General features: G+C 33.7%; 1 protein-coding gene across 14 annotated transcripts in view; it reads left to right on the forward strand.

Moving 5' to 3' along the window:
- Positions 1-26,742, forward strand: part of CEP83 (centrosomal protein 83) — a 156,900-nt gene that overhangs the window by 54,597 nt on the left and 75,561 nt on the right. For all 14 annotated transcript variants that reach the window (XM_074375270.1, XM_074375278.1, XM_074375279.1 and 11 more), the window contains exons 2-3: positions 23,693-23,966; positions 24,379-24,529. In XM_074375270.1, coding sequence (XP_074231371.1) covers positions 23,794-23,966; positions 24,379-24,529 — 324 coding nt within the window. In that variant the 5' untranslated portion in view covers positions 23,693-23,793. The remainder of the gene's footprint in view (positions 1-23,692; positions 23,967-24,378; positions 24,530-26,742) is intronic.

Genomic DNA, 26,742 nt, shown 5'->3' on the forward strand with positions numbered 1-26,742 from the left:
AGCAAAATTTCTTTATCCTATTCATTGGTTTAATAAATATTCAAGTGCCTATTATGTGTCTTGCATTATGCTAGGTATTGGGGACATGGTGAATAAGATATAGTGTCAAGTCTCAAGTAGCTTGTTCGGTGGGAGAAACAGATAAAGTAAATAATTACTTGAAGTATAACATGGGAAGTGCTATAAAGACAAATAAGGGTGTGTTCTGGAGGCATGTAGGGAGGACATCTGACCTAGAACTGCAGACAGAATACACTGTGATTGAGAAATGCCTCATTAGAATTATGTAACTGTAATCTGAGGGTACAGAGAAGTATTCAACCTGGGCGGAGGAGGGATTAATCAGTCAAGGAAAACTGGGGAGAAATTTCTCTGAATTGGAGAGACACAGAAGTCCTCAGCAATAGAGGTAGTTCAGATCCTGGAGAGAAAAAAGAATATGAAAACGAATATATGGAATATATTTGTATATATACATGACTGGAACATTGTGCTGTACATTGGAAAATGACACATTTTAACTGACTACTTCAATTTTAAAAAGTTCCAAGAGAAATGTGTGTCACATTTAGTTTATTGATTAAATGGAAGTTACTAGTCAAGAAACATTGTGTAGCACTATAAATGTAAACCCATTTACACAAAGATGCTCTCCACAGAGATCTGAACTTGCAAGTGGGGATAGGTTAAGTCTTTGGTTAGCATCATAACAGAAGTAGGTTTTGGAGCCTGAATCCTGAGATTGAAGATGGCTCTATCATTTTAGAGCTTGACATTTTGGACCAGTTACTTAATTTTGGGGTCATCAGAGTCCTCACGTGTGAAATGATAGTTTTGCTTTATTTTTCACTGGGTCGTCAGTGTCTTCATGTGTAAAATGATACTTTTTTTCCCCCCTCAAGACACACATGGATTGAAAGACAAATGTTGTAATGCCTGACTCAGTTATAGTGGGCACTTGTTAATGTTTTGTTTTTTACGTAGAAAGAGATTTGTTTAATCTTTGTCACAATCTACACAGTTAGCAAGGACTGGAATAAAGATGTGTCTCACTGATCTTTTTTTTTTTAATTGAAGTACAGTCAGTTACAGTGTGTCAATTTCTGGTGTACAGCACAGTGTCTCAGTCATGCATATACATACATGTATTTGTTTTCATTAAACATTGTAAGGTATTGAACATAGTTCCCTGTGCTATACAGAAGAAACTTTTTTTAAAATCTATTTTTGTGTATAGTGGCTAACATTTGTGAATCTCAAACTCCCAAATTTATTCCTTCACACCCGCTTTCCTGTGTAACCATAAGATTGTTAGCTATGTCTGTGAGTCTGTTTCTGTTTTGTAGATGAGTTCATAGTGTCCTTTTTGTTTTTCTTTATTTTTTTTTTTTTAGATGCATTGTATAAGTGGTATCATATGGTATTTTTCTTTCTCTTTCTGGCTTACTTCACTTTGAATGACAATCTCTAGGTCCATCCATGTTGCTGCAAGTGGCATTATTTTATTCTTTTTTATGGCTGAGTAGTATTCTATTGTATAAATATACCACAGCTTCTTTATCCAATCATCTGTTGATAGACATTTAGGTTGTTTCCATGTCTTGGCTATTGTATATAGTGCTGCTATGAACACTCAGGTGCATGTATCTTTTCGCATTGGAGTTCTCTCTGGATATGTGCTCAGCAGTGGGATTGCTGAATCATACGGTAAGTCTATTTTTAGTCTTTTTGAGGAATCTCCGTACTGTTTTCCATAATGGCTGCACCAAACTGCATTCCCACCAGCAGTGTAGGAGGGCTCCCTTTTCTTCACAGCCTCTCCAGCATTTATCATTTGTGGACTTTTGAATGATGGCCACTCTGACTGGTGTGAGCTGATACCTCATTGTAGTTTTAATTTGCATTTCTCTGATAATTAGCGATATTTGTATGTCTTCACTGGAGAATTGCTTGTTTAGGTCTTCTGCCCATTTTTGGATTGGGTTGTTTTGTTTTTTTTCTTAAGTTGTATGAGCTGTTTATATATTCTGGAAATCAAGCCCTTGTCTGGCTCATCTTTTGCAAATATTTTTTCCCATTCCGTAGGTTGTCTATTTGTTTTGCTTATGGTTTCCTTTGCTGTGCAAAAGCTTCTAAGTTTAATTAGGTCTCATTTGTTTATTTTTGCTTTTGTTTCTATTGCTTGGGTAGATGGATAAAAATTTTTTTATCAGAGAGATATTTACAAAGATTTTCTCCCAGTTTGTGGCTTTTTAAAAAAATTCTTACTGTCTTTACAGTGCAAGAGTTTTAAATGAAGTCTTATCAATTTTTTTCTTTATGGCTTATGCTTTTGATTATGTGGTTCAGAACTTTTTGCCTAGTTGAAGGTCATAAAGGTTTTCTCCTGGGTTTTCTCTTAGCTCCTTCATTTAGATTTAAGATCCCTATTGAATTAACTTTTGTGTGGTGTAAGATAAGGTCTGTGTTCTTTAATTTTTTTATGTCAAGTGGATGCCAACTTGTCCTAGCACTATTTGTTAAAAAGGCTGTTCTTTCCCCCCTTGAATTTATACCTTTGTAAAAAAAAAAAAATCAGTTGCCTATAACATTAGTTACTTCCTATAGTCTTATTTCTTTTTTATCTAAAGTCCTATACTTACTGTAATACCACACTATTAATTACTGTCGTGTTATTGTAAGTTTTAAGATGGATAGTGTTAATCCTCCAGCTTTTTCAAGTGATTCTAGATCCTTTCTATTTGCATGTAAGATTTAGGATCAATTTGTTAATTTCTACAGAAAAATTGCTGGGATTTCATAGGATTTGCATTGAATCCATAGATCAACGTGGGAAGAATTGCTAACTTAAAATTGAGTCTTCCCATCCATGACCGTGTAATGTCTCTCCATTATTTAGATCTTTAATTTCTCTCAACACTTTTAAAATTTTCAATATATAAATATTGGACTTCTTTTTATTAAGTTTACTCCTAAGAATTTGGTAACTTTTGATGCTCTTGAGAATGGAGTTTTGATAATTTGATTTTTAGGTTGTTCATTGTTAGCATATAGAATTGCAGTCAATTTTTGATTATTGTTTCTACATAGATGATTGTGTCAAATTTTCTTTCCAATCTGAATGTTAATACATTTTATCATTTATTTTTGCCTTATTGTAATGGCTAGAACCTTCAGTAAGATATTGAATAGAAGTGTTGAGAGTGCTGTTGGTCTTAGGGGGAAAAATATGCAAATTTTTACTATTAAGTGTCATATTAGCTGTATGTTTTCCGTGGATGCCCTTTGTTAGATTGAGGAAGTTTCTTTCTGTTCCTAGTTTTTTGAGAGTTTTTAAGCATGAATGGGTTTACTTGAATTCTGTCAGATTTTCCTTTGCTTCCAATGAGAGGGTCATATGGTTTTTATCCTCTATTCTGTTAATATGGCATAGCACATTAATTGAGTTTCAGATATTAAATTAACCCTGTATTCCTGGGATCAATTTCATTTAGTCATGCTGTATAATCTTTTTTTTTTTTGTTGGGGGGAGGTATTAGGTTTCTTTCTTTTTCTTTCTCCCTCTCCCTGCTCCTCCCCTTTCTCTCTCCCTTCCTCCCTCCCTTTCTCTCCCTTCCTCCTTCCATCCCTCCACTCCCACCCCCTCCCTCTCTCTTTCTTTCTTCCTTTCTTTTCTTCCTATAATGGAGATTGAACCTTGGACCAAGTGCATAATACTAAGCAGGCACTTTACCACTGAGCAATTCCCTCCTCCTAATAATCTTTTATATGTTGCTGAATTTGGTTTACTTAAATTTGATTGATTAGTCTTGTGTCTATGTTCATGAGGGATTTTGGTCTATTGCCTTCATTTCTCTTAGTCTAGCTTTGGTATCAGGGCAACATTGGTCTCATAGAAGGCATTGCAAGGTGTTTCCCTTCTAATTTTTTGAAGTAGTTTCAAAAAGATTGCTATTACTTCTTTAACAATTAGATAGCACTTACAAAGCGAAGCTATGGAGGCCTGAGCTTTTCTTTGTGCGAAGATTTTTAGTTCTAATTCAGTTTCCTCGTTTGTTATATTTCTATTCAGATTTTTAATTTTTTGATACTTGTGTTTCCAGAAATTAGTTGATTTCATATAAATTGTCTTAAGTTGTTGATGTAAAGTTCATGCTTTTAAAAGTCTTTTAAATTACTGTAAGGTTGGTAATGATGTTCCCTCTTTCATTATTTTGGTAATTTATATCTTATTTTTTGGTGAATCTATTTGTCAATTTTGTTGATCTTTTCAAAGAACCAACCTTCTATTTCATTGGTTCCCCCCCTCCCCCATTTTGTTGGTTTCCATTTTAATACTTCCTTCTACTACCTTCTGCTTGCTTTGGGCTTAGTGTGCTTCCCCCTACTCCCCAGTTTTCTAAGGTAGAAACTTAGGCTATTGATTTGTGACCTTTTTTTTTTCTGATACATGTTTAAAACTATAAATTTCCCTGTAAGCACTGCTTTAACTGCATTTTGTTCCATATGCTGTTTGTTTTCCTTCAATTCAAAATATATTAAAAATTTTTTCCTTGTGTTTTCTTTGATCTATGGATTATTTAGAAGTGTATTGTTGAATTTACTGATACTTGGGAATGTTCCCAGATTTCTTTCTATTGTGGCACTCTAAATTAATTCAGTCATGATCAGATAATGTAACTTTAATAATTTCAATAGTTTTCAGTTTATTGAGACTTATGGCTCAGTATTGTGGAGAGTGTTCCATGTTTGTTGAAAGAATGTATATTCTTTAGTTTTTAGGTGGAGTGTTCAGTCAGTTATATTCAGTTCATTGATAGTGTTGATCAAGTTTTCTACATCCTTGCAGATTTTCTGCATTGTTTTAGCAATCATTATACTCTGTAACTATTTTTGTTGAATTGTCTATTTTTCTTTTTATATATCTTGATTTTTTTGGTCACGTATTTTGTGGTACTGTTGTAGATACATATACACTTACAATTGTTATATCGTCTTGAGGTATAGTGACCCTTTTGTCATCATGAAATATCCTGCCTTATGTTTAGTAGTATGTCTCGTTTTCAATTCCATTTTGTCTTTTTGGTACTGTAGCTACTCTGGTTTTCTTATGGTTTCCTTTCACATGGTATATTTTTTCTGTTTTTTCTTAGTTTTAACACTTTTATGTCTTTGAACCTAGGGTACGTGTCTTATAGGCAGCATACAGTTGGGTCTTGTTTTTTTAATCCAGTCTTACATTCTCTGCCTTTTGAATGAGGTTGTTTAGTTGATTCACATTTAATGTAATTGTTGATACTGTTGGATTTACATCTGCTATATTGTAATTTGTTGTCTGTCTCATTTTTTTTCTCTTTTGTTCCTTCACTGACTTTCTGTGTTAAATATTCCTTATTATACCATTATAATTCTTCTGTTGATTTCTTTTACTATGTTATTTTCATAGTGATTGCTTTACGGATTATAATATACATTTTAACTTATTTTAGTCTTTTTCAGAATAGTACTGAATTCTAGTAAATTAAAGAAACTTTGCTCCAGTATAGCTCTTTTTTCCTCTTCCCTTTTTGTGCTGTTATTGTCATATATTTTACAGCTATGCATATAAAACCCCCAACAGCACAGCACTTTAATTGTTGCTTTATACAATGTTACTTCTTTAAAAGAAATGAAGGAAAGAAATGAGAACAATTATATTTTTAGAGTTTTTTGTATTTACCTATATAATTAAAATTTCCAACATGCTTTATTTCTTTTCAAATGAAAGTCAGTTTTCTACTTCCAGGTGCGACTTCATCTAGAAAATTTTCCTTTAATATTTCTCATCAGGTGTTTCTGAGAACAATAATCTCTCAGTCTTTTCCTGGAAATAACTTTCACTGTTATTTTGAAGGACTGTTTTGCTGAATATAGAATTCTTATTTGAGAGCTTTTTTGTTTGTTTGTTTTAAATTACTTCACTCGCTCCCACCTCATTTCTGATGGGGTGCCACTTGTTTATATTATTGTTCTCTTATATCTGATGAGTCATTTTTCTCTTGCTCCTTGTAAGTTTTTCTTTGTCTTTGTGTACCAGCCTTTTGACTGTGTCATGTCTTGGTGTTGATCTCTTTGTTGGATTTGGTGGGCTTCTTGTATAGATAAATTAATGTTTTTCATCAAATTTGGGATGTTTTCAGCCATTATTTCTTGAGACTTTTTTCTGCCTTTCTCTCTTTTTTCTCTTTTTCTGGAACTCTCATTACATGTATGTTGGTAACGCTTTGTATTGTCACACAGTTCTGGTCATTTCTCTTCAGTCCTTTTTTTATTCCCCCTCTGTTCTTTAGAGTGGATGCTTTGTACTGATCTGTCTTCAGGTTCATTGGTTCTGTCTTCTGTTGTCCCAAGACTACTCTTGAGCCCACCTAGTAAGTTTTCATTTCAGTAATTATCCTTTTCAACTTCACAGTTTCCATTTTAAAAAACAGTTTCTATCACCTCTTTGAGATTTTCAGTCCTCTGAGTCATTGTTATCTTACTTTTATTAAATTCTTTAAATACAATTTTATTTAATTCTTTGAGCATACTTTTTATAGCTTCTTTGAACTTTTTGTCAGCCATATCTAATATCTGGGGGCACCCAGAGACAGCTTTCATTTGCTGTTTTCCTTCCTAGGTTTGGGTCATACTTTTTGTTTTGTTTTGTTTTTTGCTTATAATCTTTTGTTGAATGCTGGATATTTTAGATAATATTTTGAAACAACTCTCTATTTTGACTTTTTTTCTCAAAGGTTGATGTTTTCTGTTTGTTTGTTTAGTAACTTGCCTGATCTAAATTTGTGAAGTCTGTTTCCCATACATTGTGTAATTCTTGATATGTCTGCTATTTTTATTTATTTTTAAACCTGGCTTACTATTTCTGCATAGCTTAGTGTTCAACCAAGGGTTGGTCAGAGGTTGTGTTCAAACAACTTGGATTAGTATGGCTAATGCTAATACTAAAATGGCTAATACTAGTGATGGATCTGTGTGGACTGGGGAGCATATTCAAACACAGGTCATTTTCAAGTCTGCCCTGGCTTTTACTTTCCACGAGCCTCTCTTGCATCTTTTCTTTGTATATTCTTAGCTCTCTTGGATAAGGATATGTAGCTGACCTGGGCCTGCTCCAGTCTAGTGCACATGCTTACAGTCTTTGTTTAACATGGGTCTTCCTATCCAGAGTTTAGTTGTTTTTGTGAATAGACACTTCCCTGTTTGTTGTATGATTGAATTCCAGAGCACTGAAGTGGTTGTTTTTTGGCTTTTTGTTGAGAGGATTTGTTGACCTGTTCATCTCATGCTGGAAGTAAGTCTATTTTTTTGGTTTATGTGTAGAATTCTCTCAGGAAGATAAAGCTTGTCCCATCCTTATTTTATATTACTCATAATCCTTTGTACAATATTAGATACTTTTTAGTCACTCTCAATGTATTTGAATCAAATTTCCTTATTTTCCTCAATCATCAGATTATAAGGCACTTGAGCTTGGGGAATTCCAAGGCCTACATAATTTCTTGCTTTCCCTATCCTTTTGATAATTGGAAGAAACTGCTTACCATTCACTCAACAAGTGTTTATTGACTTCCTGTGATGTTCCAGCTATTGTGAGGGTTTGAGGGGTATAAAGATGACTAAGGCATAATCTCTGATCTCAAGGAGGTGTTAACCTAATGAAGGAGATTGGTATATAAATAGCTGATTATATTGATATGGATACATATGTGACATCATGGAAGAGATCACAAAGATACTTAGCTCAGAATGGATTGGGAGAAAAGAAAAAGTGAAGCATCCATGAAAGACTGTCAGAAAGAGGTAACGACTGAGTTGAATATTAAAATGAGTGAAGGGTGAGATTAAGAGATTGCATTCTAGGAGGGGAGGTCAGCATGAGGTGAGAAAAAGCATGATATGTTCAATGAACCACAAGCAGTTTAATGTTAAAGCATAAGTACCTATCAGGGAGTTGTGAGAGAACAGGATGGAAGGGTAGAGAGGGCTTAGATTGTGAGGGGTATCAAGAAGTTTGGATTAAACTTTATTGACCAGTTCTCCAGAACTGTGTATGGGAAGTACTTTGGATTTTGTCAAGGTTTGATTTGAATTTTTAGCTGTATCTTCTAACTCTGAAAACCACAATAAGAGATAATAAAAGATGTTCAGCTGTGGTTTAAGCTGAATTTTAAAACATTAGAGACCAGTAGCATATTAACTGGTATGAAATGAAAGATCTGATATGTGTCTTTAAAATAGCATTTTTTAAAAATTGAAGTATGGTTGATTTACAATATTGTGTTTTAGGTATACAGCAAAGTGATTTAATTATACACATGTATTTTTTTTTCAGATGCTTCTCCATTGTAGGTTATTACTAAAATAACATTTTATGACCTTAAGTTTTTATTAATATACATGAGTAAAATGAAAGTCTGTTATAAATAAGATTGAATTTGCAAAAGAAGCTCAATTGCTAAAATTGTTTGAAAATTTCTATTATGGATAAAATGCAGTTGATAAGGGAATTTTAAATTGAGTCATAGATTTAGTAATTTTGTGGAGTATGGATTTGAGGCTGATAACAACCAGATTTTGTTTTTAGTATATTTTTTGAGTGTTTATTCCATAAACTTGCACGGAAAGGAACGGAATTTGAGAACTTCTGGATTATTTCCTGAAGTGGAAGCTAGAAGTCTTAGTCTCTTTTATATTTGGTCACTATTTTCTGATGTGAAAAAGGAAACCTTTTTTCCCTCTACTTTGGTCTTCAAGTGGACTTGAAGGTTCCTCTCCTTTTTTCCAATGACATTTTCCCTCTGACTATATACAACTTACTTATGTTGTAAAATAAGAAAAGTGCAGGAAATGCACAAATAATAAAATCACACATATCATCCAGAGGTAATCTTATTAATATTTTAGTGTCTATCCTTTTCTCTTTCTCTGTGCGTGTATACACATGTAAATATGCTTTTCACAAAATAAGGATTATAAAACATTTTATAATTTGCTTTTTCCACTTTTATGACAAACATTTACCAGTGTTATCAAATATTTTTCATCAACTTTTTTTTTTGAAGAAAAATTTAACTGGGATATCATCTGGACCAAGAGTTTCAGGAAAATCTTGTTTCTAAAGGCCGTAATGTTTATTTTTAAAAATAGCTTTACTGAATATATTTGATAAATAACAAATTATTCATTTTGAAAAGTAAACAATTTAAGTTTTGATATATGTATACGTCTGTGAAATTATGACCACAATCAAGGTATTAAATATATCCATCACCCCTAAAAGTTTCCTCATGCTCCTTTGTGATCCTTTTCTCCTGCCCTGAACCCACCTGCCACTCCCATTCCCAGGCAACCACTGATCTGCTTTCTGTCACTGATTAGTTTGCATTTCCTAGGACTTTATATAAATGGAATCATATAACATAGTTTTTTTTAATACAGATTTTTCACTCAGCATATTTTGAGATTCACCCACATTAACGCCTTCCTTTTTATTACTGAATAGCGTTCCATTGTATGGATAAATCACAATTTGTTTATTCATTTATCTCTTGCCAGATCTATGTTTGAGTCTCACAAATAAAGCTGCTATGAACATTTGTGTAAAAGTCTTTGTTTTCATTTCCTCTTGGGTAAATACCTATAAATGAAATAGCTAGATTATATGGTAAGTGTATGATTAATTTTTAAGTAACTGCCAAAGTGTTTTCCCAAATGATTTTCCCATTTTTACATTTCCATAGTTTATGACAGTTCTAGTTTCTCTACATTCTAGTTAATACTTGATCAGCCTTTTAAATATTAGCCATTCTAATAGGTGTATGTTAAATTGTATTGCATTGTTTTTAATTTGTACTTCACTGATGACTAGTGATTTTTAACATTTTTTTCAGTGTTTAATTAACCATCTGTGTATCTTCTTTGGTGAGCGTCTAGCCAAATATTTTGCCCCTTTTTGTTAAATTGAGTTATTTAGTTTTGATAATTTTTAATGTATTCTGGATGCAAGTCATTTATCGATATATGACTTGTAAATTATTCCTTCAGTTTTTCTTAGTTCATTTGCATTACAGTGTCTTTTAAAGAAGTTAGTAATTTTGAAATCGAGCTTGTCAGGTTTTTTTCTCTTATGGGTTATGCTTTTGGTGTTGTATCTAAGAAATCTTTAATCCACAACCAAAGTAATTTTCTGTGTTCTCTTCTAAGAGTTTTATTGGATTATGTTTTGTGTTTACATATAATTTTGCATCAGTTTTGTGTATGGTGTGAGGTACAATTTCAAGTTCATTTTTTTGCACACGGATAGGCAGTTGTCTCAGGACCATTTGTTGAAAAAATTATCTTCTCTCTGTTGCATTGACTGTGCATATTTGTTAGAAAATCAATTGGCCATGTATATTTGGGTCTGTTTTTGAATTCTCTCTTTATGGATTTATGTTTTTGTTTTGACATGAATGCCACACTGTTTTGATTTTTGTCATTTTAATAAGTTATAAAGTCAGGTAGTGCAAGTTCTCCAGCTTTGTTCTTTTTCAGAGTTTTGGCTATTCCAAGTCCTTTGTGTTTTTATATAAATTTTAGAACCAGCTTGTTACTTTCTATTTTAAAAAGTCTGGTGGAATTTTGAATAGAATTTGCATTGAATTTGTGAGAAATTAACATCCTGACAATACTGAGTAATCCAATCCATGAATGTAGTATATCTTGCTATTAAAAATGCTTTTTTTATAGCCTCTTTTCCATTACAGATAGCACTATGATGTAAGAATCATGGAGGCAGAGACCTAATTCTGTCTTTTACTCCAACCTGGCCCTTCATGTGCATTCTGTAAATATTTATTGAATGATAAATGAAGAAGATTCCTGAATATAAATATTTGTGCATGTCTCTGATTAGTTTTTTTATTAGCTTCTTAGGATTAATTCCTACATGTGGAATTGCTAGGTCAAAGGTTATATTCATTTTTAAAGCATTTGATTACTGAACACTTTGCTAGAATTTTTTTTGAGGCAGAAATATCTTAATAGATAACTATCATAAGGCGTGCGTAATTGATTAGCAATGTTCCTGATGGCATTTTTCTCCAAGCCTTCTCTGAAATTACATTGTAATCCTATAGGAAAGTAGGATTCATATCACAGAAATTTTGTGGATTGTTTTTGTATCATTAACTAATTTCACTGGAATCAGGAGCTATGGAGATAACCAAAAAGAAAGATGATTGTAGTTTTTCCACAAAGAAAGATGATTGTAGTTTTTCCTTTGAGGAAGTCATAGTCTCTTTGAAAAGATAGTTTAAGTAGTTGTAAATCACTAGAGGGGAAAAAAGACAAGTGTGATAGAATTTAGAATAAATATCCTGAGGCAAGCACAAGGAAGGCAGAAGTATATGGATCAGAAAGAAGAGCAAAAGCTTTTTTTTTTTTTAATTGAAGCATAGTCAGTTTACCATGTGTCAGTTTCTTGTGTACATCATAATGTTTCAATTATACATATACCTACATATATTTGTTTTCATATTCTTTTTCACTATAGGTTACTATAAAATATTGAATATATATCCCTGTGCTATAAAGAAGAAACTTGTTTATCTATTTTATAAATTTTTTACATTCACTTTTAGAGTTAACTATAAACTCTGAAAATAGCTTCATGATTGCTCAGCCTGTAGAGTTTTAAGTTTGACTCTGATCTTGATTTGTGGATTAGTTGGAAGTATTTAATAAGCTATTTTAATTTGCCATAAGTGTATGAATATTGTAAAGGCCAGAACATGTATATGGGAGACACTTAAGCAACTTAATGTGCTCAGCAAAGGGGCCCTGAGGGATAGCAAAATGAAATGTTTACATTTGTGTAGGGAATTGGCTAATGCAGGGATTTGAGTTTGGTTAAGAAGTGTAGATTTGATCCAGTAAACAGGATGATAATAGGAAAGGTTATAATAGGAGTTATAATGATGGAAACAATGTATGAGAAAGATTGTCCTGGTGGATATGGTAAGCTATGGTAAGAATGAGGAAAGACCAAAATTAGGGGCAGTGTTTAGGCGACTTCTGTTATAAACCACATGTGTAATGTTTGAGATTTTGCCCTAGAAGATGATGGAAAAGAACAGTTAAAATCAACAGACAGATGAAGAATCAGCAACATTAATAATTTATTTCTAATAGGAGATGAGGGGTAAGTTGTGTGCTAAGAAATAAGAGATAGGCAGTAGTTATTGATTTTTCTTTCAAGAAGGCAGGTAGAAAATATGAAGTTGATGAATTTCCTTCTTATTATATTGAGCTTCTGTTACAGATGGGGCATGTATTAGAGTAAGAGTTTTGAACTGAGAAAGATTAGGGACGTGGGTATAAATTTGAGTGTCATTCAAATAGATGTAGTAAGCAAAGCTGTGAGAAAGGCAAGTTGACTTTCCTTACAGATCTTATAGGAGCAACAGGCTAGAGATTTCTCATGGTGAGTGGGAGAAAGAACAAAAAGGGTCAGAGATATAGAAGGTGATCATGGTGTAGATGCTGAGAGAGAAGAATATTTCAGAGGTTCTTAAAGGGGATTGTGTGCAAACTACATTGTTAACATCTCTTTATACTTATTAGTATTTAGCATAGTTTATTTTAGTAAATATAGTGAACTCTTCATGAAAGGTAATTTATTCTCAGTTACTGGATTAATTCAGATTTAAATTTCATGGTATTATCCATTGTGTTTAATTGGTAAAAAAGGAATAATGATACATATTTTCATAGTTTATAAGCCATGCATCAGTATTCTCACATAAAGATTCTGTTAGCATTATAAATTTTGTCCCAGATTACAAAACTAGTTTCTTTTTGCATCATTAAAAAAACTTATACTAACAATTTTATCTCAAGTGAAGGAAATAGTATATTACTTTATGATTACATTTTTGTAAGATGCTTTTGCCTACCTAGTATTATAACTTCTTTTAAAGTTTTATTTTGCCTTTAATTTTTTTCTTTTAATTCAATTAAACTAAAATAATCAATCAGTTCACCCATTATTCCTCTCACTGCCCATACCCACCTGAAACACCAATCTGTTGTCTGTATCTATGAGCTTGTTTTTTGTGTGTGTTTTTGTGTAGATTTCACACATAAGAAGATCATATGGTATTTTTTCTCTGTCTGACTTACTTCACTTAGCATAATGCCCTTTGAGTCTATCCATGTTGTTGAAAATAACAAAATTTCCTTCTTTTTTATGGCTGAGTCATACTCCATTGTATATATACATCACATTTTCTTTCTCCATTCATCCACTGATGGACACTTAGGTTGTTTCCATGTATTAGCTATTGTAAATAATGCTACAGTAAACATGGGGGTGCATGTATCTTTTTGAGTTAGTGTTTTTTTTTTTTTTTTCTCCCTTGGATAAATACCCAGAAGTGGAATTGCTGGGTGGCATGGTAGTTCTATTTTTAATTTTTTGAGGAACCTCCATGTGCTTAATTTTTCAGGAGGATTACTGTACCTCTCATACCACCTCAGACTATGGTCTTGGTCTTCCCTATTTTCTAAATCAGTTTTATTATCTGTGCTGCAAAAATGTTTTCCAAGATAACACATAATTTAAAAAGTCTTACCACAAGGTGTCATTGTAACCTATAAAAAGAAATTCCATGCAAACAAGTGCAACACCAATTTTTACATTTCCTTATGTTTTTTAAGTCTGCTTTTTTCTGCTTCCTATTTTGCAGTTGTCATTTAAGATATGTTTTGTATTTCTTGTATTAAAGGGAAAAATAAAGTAGCTCGTGTTCTTGAGTTCTGATAGTTTTGCAAAAACATATGCTTTCCACCCACAGATTTCTTAAGAGTGTGTTGCTATAGAGATGATTGTTTGAGGGAAAGAATGAGGAGGAGTAACAGCAGGTGGACGTTCAAGGAACCAAATACTTATTTTATGTCTTTGTTCCTGACAAAGCCAGCTTTAGCGTTTGCCCCTGTGCAGATGAAGTCCCTATGGAAGAAAGGTAGATATTTAGAGATACTGTGATGATACTTGGATTTATTCGGATGCTTTTTGCAAAGGTCCCTGTGCTTGACTGTTGGTTCATATGAAAGGTTAATGCTTGAAGTAATTGTAATCTTTGAAACAACCTTTCTTCTGCTTTGACTGGATTCCATTTCACTTTTTTAAAAATTGTCCTAATTAGCCTTCTAATTAGTGTCCTTGACAGCGTTTGTTTTTTGTTTGTTTGTTTTGAGAGGGTTGTTAATATCTAACTACTAAATCCTGTCACTTCTACCTCCAAATTCGTCTTTAAGACTATTCCCTGTTGACTACCTGCTGCCACTCTTTTAATTCAGGCCTTCATCATTGCTTCGTCATTGCTTTTCTGGACTTTTGATCTCCTTCCTTCTTTCTCTCTTACCCCTGCCCCCACCTCAAATCTATTCTGCACACCTTGGATTATGTAGTTATTTTTCTGAAGTACAAATCTGAAACTACCCTGTACTGTGACTCATCTACCACAAGCTTAAAACTGTTTATTGGCTCTCCTAGGCCCCAGGATAAACTCCAGTCTTCTGGACATTGCCTTCAAGGCTCTCCCCTACCTCTCCGGGCTGGTAACGCTCCCCGCCAGCTTCTCACCCTCTACGCCCAAAGTTCTTCTCTCCATCTTCATGCCTTTGTACTTGATGTTTCTTCCCAGCATCACTTTCTTTGTCTTATTAGCTCAGGATTAACTTTTTTGTGTGTGAAGTCTTCCCTGATAGCATCTCTAGCAGAATTAGGCCTCTCTCCCAAGTGCATCCATATCACCTATAAACATATTACAGTGCTTTGTAATTTTAAAACTTTCTGAACTTACTTATTTTAAATAGGTAATACATCCACACAGTAAAAAAAATTTTACATACAATAAGAATTCAGTAAATTTTCTCTTATTTTTGTTTAGTCAGCCATTGTTGGTCAACATGTGTGTTTCACTGACCACCATGAACTCCTTGAGGACATGGATTTTCTTTTATTTATTTCTGTATCCCAGTACCCAACAAAGTGTCTGGCACATAATAGGCACTTAGAAAATGTCCAAAGTACTCTTAATATGGGCAGGTTCTTCCTTGCTGAGAATTCTGCTTGATTTGATGGTCTGCAGATTTATGTATCTCCCTCAGAGCCCTCTTAGTAAGTGGGCTACTCAGTAAATATGATGTAAAGCCACTCTGTAAATACTAATTCTTAAACTGCTTTTTTTTTTCCTTTTAAATAAGTGGTTTTAAAATTAACCTGTATTGTATGAGGATGACTTTCATTTATCTCCCTTTTCTGGCTCTGAAAAATTTTATTCTTTCTTACTGGCAGATTCTCAGATGTGAAAAAGGGAGTGCTTACATTAACGCCAATAAAAATATCAGTTGAACTCTTAACAATTTTTAAAATTTATTTAACTTTTCAGACAAAGGCATAAATCTCATGGAAGTAAAATTAAATCAGGGTTTATTTAAAAAGCAAATAATTTTCAGGATATATTGTTGAATCAGTAGACAGCCTTCATTTTGTGTTAGGAGCCATATGGTAGCCTTTTCTATTTCAGGAGAAATATGGGACTGTGAGCAAAGAATACTTTGCAACTTGCACAAAGATATTAAGTGCTCATAAATCTTTTGGAAAGTTCCCATGTTACATGTAATAGAGCCTACATTAAGAAACATTCAAATGAATTTGAACTGTAGTTTGGGCAAGAGTAATCTTTGTTTTTCAGATCACAACTGTTCAGAGATTTTTATAATTTCTTTCTAAGCATTTGAGGTTGACTGGTTACTGTGTCATACTTTCCAGAATTCTTTTGTGAGAATTAAGCTGTATGGAGACAAGACAGTGCAATTAAAAGAATAGAGTAACATTTTAATTCAGAGTGCTTGCTGGTTGATTGCTAACCACTCAAATACATATCTTCTTCCCTTCCTCTTGCTTACGCTCCCATTTCTTTCTAAGTCACAATTATGGGGACAGGGCCTGGCATCTTACCAGGCCTTTGAAGGGTCTGCTCCCAGCTGCACTTCAGGTTTTGGCAGGGTGTCAAGTTGTGACATTTTCTGTACACAAGACACCCTGGGATGGCTGTCCAAAGGCTGTTTGGGTGACTAGTATAGAAAATTCTCTCTATTTTAAGGAAACTCATTTCTAATGTTTTGTCTATAAGTGTAGTAATGCCTGATGTTGGTTCTCTCTGGACTTATTATTGTTTCTAAAAAACAACATTCACTCTGGGGGCATTTAGTATTTAAAGCATTGTTTTGAAATGTTCAAAGACATAGCATGTACGTTTTAATGGAATGTGTTTTGGAAGCTTTCCACAAGCATCAGCAGCTGTACTTTTAGAACATTTTGAATTGCCATCCTTTTGGGCAGACGTTGTACCACTGCTTAAGAAATACAGAGCCTGTGCAAAAGAAAACGTCAGATGGATGTCTGTAGAGCTGGCACTGGTCTAAGGAAGTGGTAGGTAGGACATGTGGCTGTGGTTATGTGATAGTAATAGTTGAAAAGGTAGGAAGATGTATTTGGAGAAGGGTTGTGCTAAGGCTTTTAAAAATTGCCTTTCACAGAGACTAGTCCATCTAATAAATTCTCACCAATTAACGGGCTGACCAAAATAATCTGTTATTACTTTTATTTTTTAAAGTATGGTTTGCATTGTATACTTTTAAACATTTGCAGTGAGTTTCTTTATTTGGTAAACTGTGCATAATAGAAATTATTTCTTTTATTGTATAATTCAAGTGCCTGATACATACTTACATGGTCTGTGAGTAATTGATACATGTCTATTGACTGGCTGAAATCAGAAAAGCCTGACTGTGCTAAGAATTTAAAACTGATCGAAATTTTGAGACTGATTAAAATTAATTATGAAAAAATAGACTGAAGAGAAAGCTAGTGTATTAGGTACCTGTAGCAACTCCAATAAATTACCACATACCACGTGGCTTAAAACAGCAACAATTTGTTCTCACAGTCTGGAGACCGGAAGTCTAAAATCAAGGGCCGCACTCCAAAGGCTCTAGGGGAGAATCTTTTCCGTATTTCTTCCAGCTTCTTGTGGTTTAAGGCATTCTTTGGTTTGTGGCTGCATTTCTCTAATGTCTGCCTTCTTGGTCACATTGCCTCCTCCCCTCCAATCTTTCTCTTATAGGAATACATGTCATTGTATGTAATTTGTATAATCCAGGATAAGCTCCTCCTCTTAAGATCCTTAACTTAATCATATCTTTTGCCATATTATGTCATTATTTTAGGTTACAGAGATGAGGAAGTGACATACCTTTTTGGGGGCCAGCATTCAGCCCAATATAGAAGCCTCAGTTACTGAATATGGATGAGAAAAGTGAATTGAGGCTAAAGTAGTATTAGAATGATGAACATATTCATTTAATATTTTTGAACTAGTATGTGCCTGTGTTTATTTTAGGTTTGGGGGTTATAAATGTAAGACATATTTTCTTCCCCTAGATGAAGTTAGATTGCTTGTGTCACATATACTAAAATATAAGGTAGAAGATGGAATAATTACCTGCATATATTTGGAGAGTGAGGAATACTTGATGGAGAAAGTAATATACTCCTGAACGAGGTTTTTGAGGGCTGGGAATTCACTAGATCAGAGTGCAGAGGGGATGAAAAAGACCTTCAGGGCCAGGAAACTAGTATTTTGCTAAGACGTGGAGGTAGAAAACAGCAGTGTGTGCTTAGGAAGCTACCAGTGAGTCAGTGCATTGAGATAAATTTTAAATTTGTTTCTAATAAGTTACAAAGTAAACATTTTTTGTTGTGATCTTTCTTTTTTGATGGTTTGACTTTTTGTTTTCACATATTAAAAAAATTTTATTAATTATTGAATTACAGTCAACTACAATGTGTCAGTTTCTGGTGTACAGCACAGTGTTCCAGTCATGCATATACATACATATATTCATTTTCATATTTTTTATTAGGTTATTAGAAGATACTGAACATAGTTTCCTGTGCTATACAGAAGAAACTTTTTTTAATCTATTTTTATATATAGTGGCTAACATTTGTAAATCTCAAATTCCCAAATTTATCCCTTACCACCCCCTTTCCCTGGTAACCATAAGATTATTTAGTATGTCTGCAAGTCTGTTTTGTAGATGAGTTCATAAGTTATTAGTGTCTTTTTTTTTTTTTCAGATTCCACATATGAGTGATATCATATGGTACTTTTCTTTCTCTTTCTGGCTTACTTCACTTAGAATGACATCTCCAGGTCCATCCATATTGCTGCAAATGGCATTATTTCATTCCTTTTTATGACTGAGTAGTATTCCATTGTATAAATATATCACAACTTCTTTATCCAGTCATCTGTTGATGGACATTTAGGTTGTTTCCATGTCTTGGCTATTGTATATAGTGCTGCTATGAACATTGGGGTGCATGTATCTTTTCGAATTAGAGTTCCCTCCTGATACATACCCAGAAGTGGGATTGTTGGATCATGTGATAGGTCTACTTTTAGCTTTTTGAGGAATCTCCATTCTGGTTTCCATAATGTCTGCACCAAACTACATTCCCACCAGCAGTGTAGGAGGGTTCTCTTTTCTCCACATCTTGTTCAGCATTTATCATTTGTAGACTTTTGAATGATGGCCATTTTGACTGGTGTGAGCCGATACCTCACTGTAGTTTTAATTTGCATTTCTCTGATAATTAGCCATATTGAGCATTTTTTCATATGCCTGTTGGCCATTTGTATGTCTTCACTGGAGATTTGCATGTTTAGATCTTCTGCCCACGTTTGGATTGGGTTCTTTGGTTTTTTGATACTAAGTTGTATGAGCTATTTATTCTGGAAATTAAGCCTTTGGCAATCGCATCATTTGCAAATATTTTCTCCCATTCTGTAGGTTGTCATTTTGTTTTGCTTATGGTTTCCTTTGCTATGCAAAAGCTTATGAGTTTAATTAGGTTCCATTTATTTATTTTTGCTTTTATTTCTATTGCCAGGGTAGACTGCCATAGGAGAACATTGCTGAGATCTATGTCAGAGAATGTTTTCTTCTAAGAGGTTTATAGTGTCTTATCTTGTGTTTGTCTTTAAGCCATTTTGAGTTTATCTTTGTGTATGGTATGAGGGGGTATTCTAAATTCATTGATTTCCATACAGCTGTCCAGTTACCTTGGCACTATTTGCTGAAGAGACTGTCTTTATTCCATTGTATGTTCTTGCCTCCTTTGTCAAAGATTAATTGACCAAAAGTGTGTGGTTTTATTTCTGGGCTCTCTGTTCTGTTCCATTGATCCGTATCTGTTTTTGTACCAGTACTGTGCTGTTTTGATTACTGTAGCTGTGTAGTATTGTCTGAAGTCTGGGTGGGTTATTCCTCCAGCTTCATTTTTTTTGTTTAGTAATGCTTTGGCAATTTTGGGTCTTTTGTGAGTCCATATAAATTTTAGGATCGTTTGTTCTAGTTCTGTGAAAAATGTCCTGAGTAATTTGATAGGGATTGCATTAAATCTGTAGATTGCGTTGGGTAGTATGGTCATTGTAACAATATTAATTCTTTCAATCAAAGAACATGGGATATTTTTCCATTTCTTTAAGTCATCTTTAATTTCTTTAGTTCAGTGTTTTATAATTCTCTGCATGTAATTATTTCACTTCTTTGGTCAGGTTTGTTCCTAAGTATTCTTTTTTTTTTTTTTTTGATTCAATTTTAAAAAAGATTGTTTCTTTCCTTTTCTGATATTTCATTGTTAGTGTGAAGAAATGCAACTGATTTCTGTATGTTAATCTTGTATCCTGTTACCTTGATGAATTCTTTTATTGGCTCTAGTAGTTTTTGTGTGGAGCTTTTAGGGTTTTCTATACACAGTATCATGTCTTCCACATATAATGACAATTTTGCCTCTTCTCTTCCAGTATGGATCCCTTTTATTTCTTTTTCTTGCCTAATTGCTATGGCTAGGACTTCCAGTACTGTGTTGAATATAATTGGTGAGAGTGGGCATCCTTGTTCAGATTTTAACAAGAAGGCTTTCATCTTTTCACTGTTGAATATTATACTGGCTGTAGGTTTGTCATAAATAGCTTTTATGATGTTGAGGTATATTCCCTCTATACCCACTTTGGTTAAGAGTTTTTATCATAAATGGGTGTTGAAATTTATCAAATGCTTTTTCTGCATCTGTTGAGATAATCATGTGATTTTTGTCCTTTCTCTTGTTGATGTGGTGTATCATGTTAGTTGATTTGTGTATGTAGAACCATCCTTGTGTCCCTGGGATGAACCCAATTTAACCATAGTATATAATCTTATGTGTTGTTGGATTCTGTTTGCTAATATTTTGTTGAGGATTTTTACATCTATGTTCATTAATGATATTGGCCTATAGTTTTCTTTTTTGGTAGTGTCTTTGTCTGGCTTTGGTATCAGGGTGATGGTGGCTTCATAGAATGAACTTGGGAGAATTCCCTCCTCTTCAGTCTTTTGGAAGAGTTTGAAAAGTATTGGTATGAGCTCTTCATTGTATGTTTGATAGGATTCCCCAGTGAAGCCATTTGGTCCTAGACTTTTGTTTGCAGGGAGGTTTTTATTGCTGATTCTATTTCACTTCTAGTGATTGATCTGTTCAAATAATGTATTTTTTCTTGATTCCATTTTGGTGGACTGTATATTTCTAGAAACTTGTCCATTTCTTCTAAGTTGTCCAATTTATTGCCATGTAATTGTTTGAAATACTGGATTGTTTTGACTTTGTCTCCTATATAAGAGCCTTTGAGTGAAAGTGAGAAGTCAGATTAAAAAATTTGATAATTAATCTGGCAGTGCTTTGAGTAGACCAGAGAGAGAAAACATTAGAAGCAAGGATAACAGAAAGCTTTGATAGTCTAGTTATGAAGTGACATGAGCCTGACGTTTTGTGGTTAAGTAGGAATGGAGAGAATTGAATGCATTTTAAAGAAAGAGTTATTTGGTGTTTATACATGGGGAGTTGAGAGAGAAAGCAGAGAAGGCTTTGGGGTTGTAAATGTGGTTGAATGGTAGCATAATATTGGTATCAATACTGGAAGCTAGATAGTAAGGAGGTTGAAGGTAGACTGAAAGCAAGGTGAGCAATTTGGTTTAAGATAATTTGAACATAGGGTGATAGTAGAATTGTTCATTATCTGAAAAAAAATCTAATTATTAAAAAGAAAATTTAACAATAAAATGTTGGAAGTGTAAGTTTTCCTGTTAGAGAGTCCCCCCATTATTATTTCCCCGGACGTTAACCACTACTCTCAACTTGGTGTACCACTGTCTGACTCTTCATGTGTATATAAACATATGGGTGTGTATATCTGTCACTCATACTCTCCATAATGCTGTGGGGGCAATGGGGACAGATTTAACTTACCCTTTTTAATGCATATCAGTGTACCTTTATTTGTGGAAATTTAGGTTATTTCTGATTTTTAAATTTTTTTTATTAAAAAGGTCACAAAGAAAATTGTTTTTTAAAAAATGTACATGTACTGATTTCTTTTTTTGAAGTTTAGTTACTTTTTTTTTTTTTTTTGGTGGGGAGGTAATTAGGTTTATTTATTTATTTTTAAATAGAGGTACTGGGGAATGAACAAACCTCTTGCATGCTAGGCACACACTCTGACTGAGATATACCCTCCCCACCACCAAAAATTCTATGTAGTAATACATTTGGGTATTCATTCAGCTATCTTCATAGAATGAATTCCTAGGATTGGGCCAGGGGATGAGCAGGTTTATCATCTTGAAACAGGTAACTTTCCAGAAAGTTTAGTATTGATGTGTGTGTGTGTGTGTGTGCCTGCACACATGTGAGTGCAGATTAACAACATGGTTTTTTTGTGTGGATAGGGGTAAGGTATATCATTCGTTTGGGTGTGGTACCTACTGGTGATGTGTGGTAGTATATTCTAGCTTTATAAGTCATTAAAATTAACATATAGAAGGTAATGAAATTGCAAACATCATCTTGGAACAGGAGAAACCCTCTTGGTTTGGGAAAGTAAGATTGCACAGGAACTAGAATTGGAGGTGTAGTGACGATGGTGGTTATTGAGAAAGGAATATTCGGAAACTTGTGAATTCCTGGAGAGTACTTCAAGTAGATATTTCAGTGCTCAAAGGAAAGGAGATAAATCATTTTAACTTTATTTTCTAGAAATATTTAAGTCTTTGTGTATTTTATTTCCTTGAGGACTTAACTTCCATTTTAAGGTTAGGGTCAGTGAAAATATTTGCTGTCAACCTAACTGGAATATGGAAGAAAAGTATTCATTTTAGGTTGGAAATCTTTCACTGGTAGTAGGCCTACATGGTAGCTCTTTATTTTTCCAATGCAGTTTCTTTCAGCTAATTAAAGTGAAAACCTTTATAATGCTTTTTGGTGATATTATTACCAAGTGTGAAATAGGTTTATTGTGTGTTTCTATTTCTTAAAGATTAATTTGGATCAAAGAGCAGAATCAAAATTACATGCCAATTTTATGATCCAATTTATTAACTCCATACTAAATATATGCTCTAGACAGAATAATGTTGTGGCTGCAGCATTTGCAAAGGTTGAATCTCTATACACATTTAAACTAAGAATAAGGAGTAAAGTGTCCTTAAAGGACTTTCCCCGCCTCTTTTAAAATAGGCAAAGCAGGAAACCAAAGCAAATCCAATTTTAGTTTAATGAAAGTCTTTTTATGTAATATGTAGACATCACATTAATTTATCAGAAATGGTGTATTCAGTCAAGACTCAGTAATTTAATGGTTGGTTTGTGTAGGCTAAAGATCATCTCTTGTAGTAAAAAAAAAAAAAAAAAGTAATTAATAATCACCCATGACTAAGGGAGACACCATTGGGAAAAAATGTATATAATAGTCCTGAGAAAGATTAATGAAGTTAAAAAGGTCAGAAATATTTTGATTAAAATTTTTGTTTGTAATTATTTACAGTAAGTACACTTGTCTTTTTTTTTTTTTTTTTAACTTCTGGATATGCAAACATTTAGTTACTTCCATAATTTTGGATCAGTGCTTTTGGAGATAGCTGAGGTGATTTAGTTTCCTGTTCTTAGCACAGTGCATAGATGATCAATATTTATGTGTTGACTGATTTCTCCTCTGAATCTGCAGCCTAAGTGCAGTTCACCTTGTGTCAAATAAAAGACCCTCTGTAGCATTGATCACAGACATAATTGCTTGCTGAAGGTCATGTTTGTGAAGACTGTGATTCTCCCCAACCACTTGTCAAGTTCCAAATAGCTTTTCCCCTGATTTCAGAGTGTGGATTTTGTATCAGAATCCACGTGTGAAGTTTACCTTGGTATCTTCAGGAAACAAACATTCATGGTTTATGAATCCAGGAGTACCTAAACTGGAAGAGTCGGTACTTGTCAGTACTTCTAGTTAGGTTAATGCTTGAAGATGTGACCTTGATGGTCACAGAAACTTTGCATGGAAGTAAGGAAAATTTAAAGTATGATTCAACTTTATTCTTGAATTTTGTTTTTGCCCAATTGAAAATCTGAAAATTGAGTTTTGTTATGAAATGACAAGGAGAATAATAAATGATAAAAATATATATAACCTGAAGGAGTTCAGTGATCACTAATTAAGTGTATTTCTTTCTGCAGGTATAATTTGGCCGCCTGAGATTCTGTCTTAGCAAGAAGGAAGTGGAAAATACTCTTTGAAAGAAAACTAAGACAATAAGGAAGCCAGAACTTACTTTTACATGGTTGTCAGCTCATTTACCAATATGGACACTTTTCCCACCATTTTTCCTCCCAGTGGAGACAGTGGGCTGACAGGTTCTCAATCTGAGTTCCAAAAAATGTTAATTGATGAACGTTTACGATGTGAGCATCATAAAACTAATTATCAGACTCTGAAAACTGAACACACAAGGTAAATTAAATTTAGAGCGGAGAGGTTTGATTAAAAATTTTTATTTTGTCTGAATATTTACTCTGAAACATATGGAATAATTTTGTTATTTTGCAGTATACAGTATACATTTAAACCTTTTTTAATATAGTAATTTTTTTGTTTTAAATCAAGGTTGTAAATTTATTTAAGTCTTATCTTGAAAGTAGCAAGACATGAAATTCAGTGTGTTTTCCCCCCCAATGTAAAACTGCATTCAGAGATTACAGTGTTAATAATTAAATAGAACTCTGTAAAGCAAAGATATTTGCAAGTTTAATGAAATATATGATATTGGTCTTGCTCTGTAGTGTTGGTTGACTTTACATAAAGTAATACAATTAGAAAGCAAAGGATACATTTAAAATTGAATTCTTCTTTTTCTAAAAATCAGGTTGCAAGATGAATACATAAAGTTACAGAATGAGCTCAAGCGCCTGTTAAATGAAAAGCAAACTCACCAGGAAAAATTTCAGCAGCTGCTTGAAGAGCTAAGAGGTGAATTAGTAGAGAAAACTAAAGTCTTGGAAGAAATGAAGCTGCAGGTAAGATACATTTGAGTTAGTATAAAAGTAATCAGATGTTTAGCAGAAGTAAGTAGTTTTGGTAAATTCTCTCTATATTTATTATACAACAAAATACTCATTAAGAATGAGTGGTGTAATTATGTGGTGTAATTTAATCTTCTTTCATATACTCTAGAATGTTAGCTATCATGTAGGGTTAGCTACAAAACTTATTTTATGTAAATTTATATTATACTTTCTGTTCTGATTTAAATATAATCTTGCTCTTCAGAATAATTGGAGAAAAGGCCAGTTTGAATTGATAAAACTTAAAATTTAAAAAAAAATCCTTTCTAAAAATAAAGATTTACTTATTTTCCTTTAAGTATTATAATGGAAACTGAGCTAAAAATGACTAATAAGGAACTTCTTAAAAGACACTGTAAAAACAATGTGTGCACATAATTTGTGTGCAGAATGTAAGGTAAATAAAGTTTCTAAAGCAACAAATAGTTGGTACTAAGGTACTGACTGCATTTTCTTTAGATATTTTTCACACTATTCATTTTCCATTTGCCTAGAAAGTAGCACAAAGCTAAACTTGAGCACCAAACTTACTATACATTTCAAATTAGTAGGTGTTAGTGATAATTTCTTATTATCCCTAGGTAGCACCTGCTGTGTACTTCTACTTATCTAGTGCTTGCTACAGTAAGGTATTAATACTGGAGTCATGGGTTGGTAGAATAAAAAGCCATCTTTCAGGTCATCCAATATGGCATATCACTCAATTCATGGATTCCTTAGACAGCAGTGTTGTAAGTTTTTCACAGTATCTTCTCGAAATCTTCCTCTGTTGGGAACATCACCACTAGGCTTGGGTTGGAACCTCTAGTGTACTTACTGTTTCATTCCTAGGTATACATGTTTAGGACATTTCAGCAAATAAAAACCTCCGAAGTGTGAGTTGAAGAGGGAAATGTAATTTAAACGTCTCGAAGTGATGGATTAATTTGTTTTGCAAAAATTGAGAGGCCTATATGAATGAAATCTGTGAGCACTGAACCCAAGGTCTTAAAAGTATTCTTCAGGCATTGAGGATATAATTACTCTGTTTCATGAGAGTAGCATGTAGACATGCTTATTTGTAACAATAACATGCAAACAGTAAACTTAAGAAGACTGGAGTGGCTGTATTCATATCAGATAAAATAGACTCCAAGACAGAGAGTATCTCTCAAGGTAACAAGAGTATTTTTATAACCCAAAAAAGGATCAGTTCACCAGGGATAAAATGACCTTCAACAAATAATTATATTTCTGTGTCTTAATTTTCTTATGTGGTAGAAGGCATAAGAGTTGTTACCTAACAGGGTTTTTGTGAGGACTAATGAGATAATGATAACTTGTATATTTTTAGTAATGTTTGGCACTTAGTAGATACTCATTAATAATGGCAGTTTTTATTCTATTTGAGTACAGGCTCTGTGAGGGCAGGAACTTCTTTTTAGTGTGTCTCCAGTGCTCAGGATGACACCTTGCAAATATCTGTTAAGTGAATGACATAAATAAATAGAATAAATGAATGAGTCAGAATTGTTCTGTTTGTATATAATATGTTGCACTTCTTGTCTCATATGTACCTAGTGCCTTAGCACCTGAATGAGTCAGAATTGTTCTGTTTGTATATAATATGTTGCACTTCTTGTCTCATATGTACCTAGTGCCTTAGCACCTGAATGAGTCAGAATTGTTCTGTTTGTATATAGTATGTTGCACTTCTTGTCTCATATGTACCTAGCGCCTTAGCACCTTAGAGTTGTTAATCATCTAGTTCTCTTTCATATCTGTTATGAAACATACCAAGATAAGTTGAAGTTCTAACTCCAATAGCTCAGAATGTGACCTTATTTGGAAATAGGATTTTGCCAGTGTAATTAATTAGGTTAAGATGAGGTCATACTGAAGTATGATGGGCCCTTAATCCAGTATGGCTGATGTCCCTAGAAGAAGAGAACAGACTTAGAGACAGAAACACATGGGTGAGGGGTGTGTTGGGGGTAGGGGCGGAAAGAACGCCTTGTGGTGACAGAAGCAGAGACTGAAGTGCTGCATCTGCCAGGGAACACCAGGGATTGCCAGCACATCACTAGAAGCTCGAACAAGGCAAGGGAAGGATTCTTCCGTATGATTTTCAGAGGGAGCATGGCCTAGCTGACAACTTGATTTTGGACTCTAGCTTCCAGAATTGT

The sequence above is a fragment of the Camelus bactrianus genome, chromosome 12 (genome assembly GCF_048773025.1).
Source record: "Camelus bactrianus isolate YW-2024 breed Bactrian camel chromosome 12, ASM4877302v1, whole genome shotgun sequence".
In the NCBI taxonomy this organism is placed as follows: Eukaryota; Metazoa; Chordata; class Mammalia; order Artiodactyla; family Camelidae; genus Camelus; species Camelus bactrianus.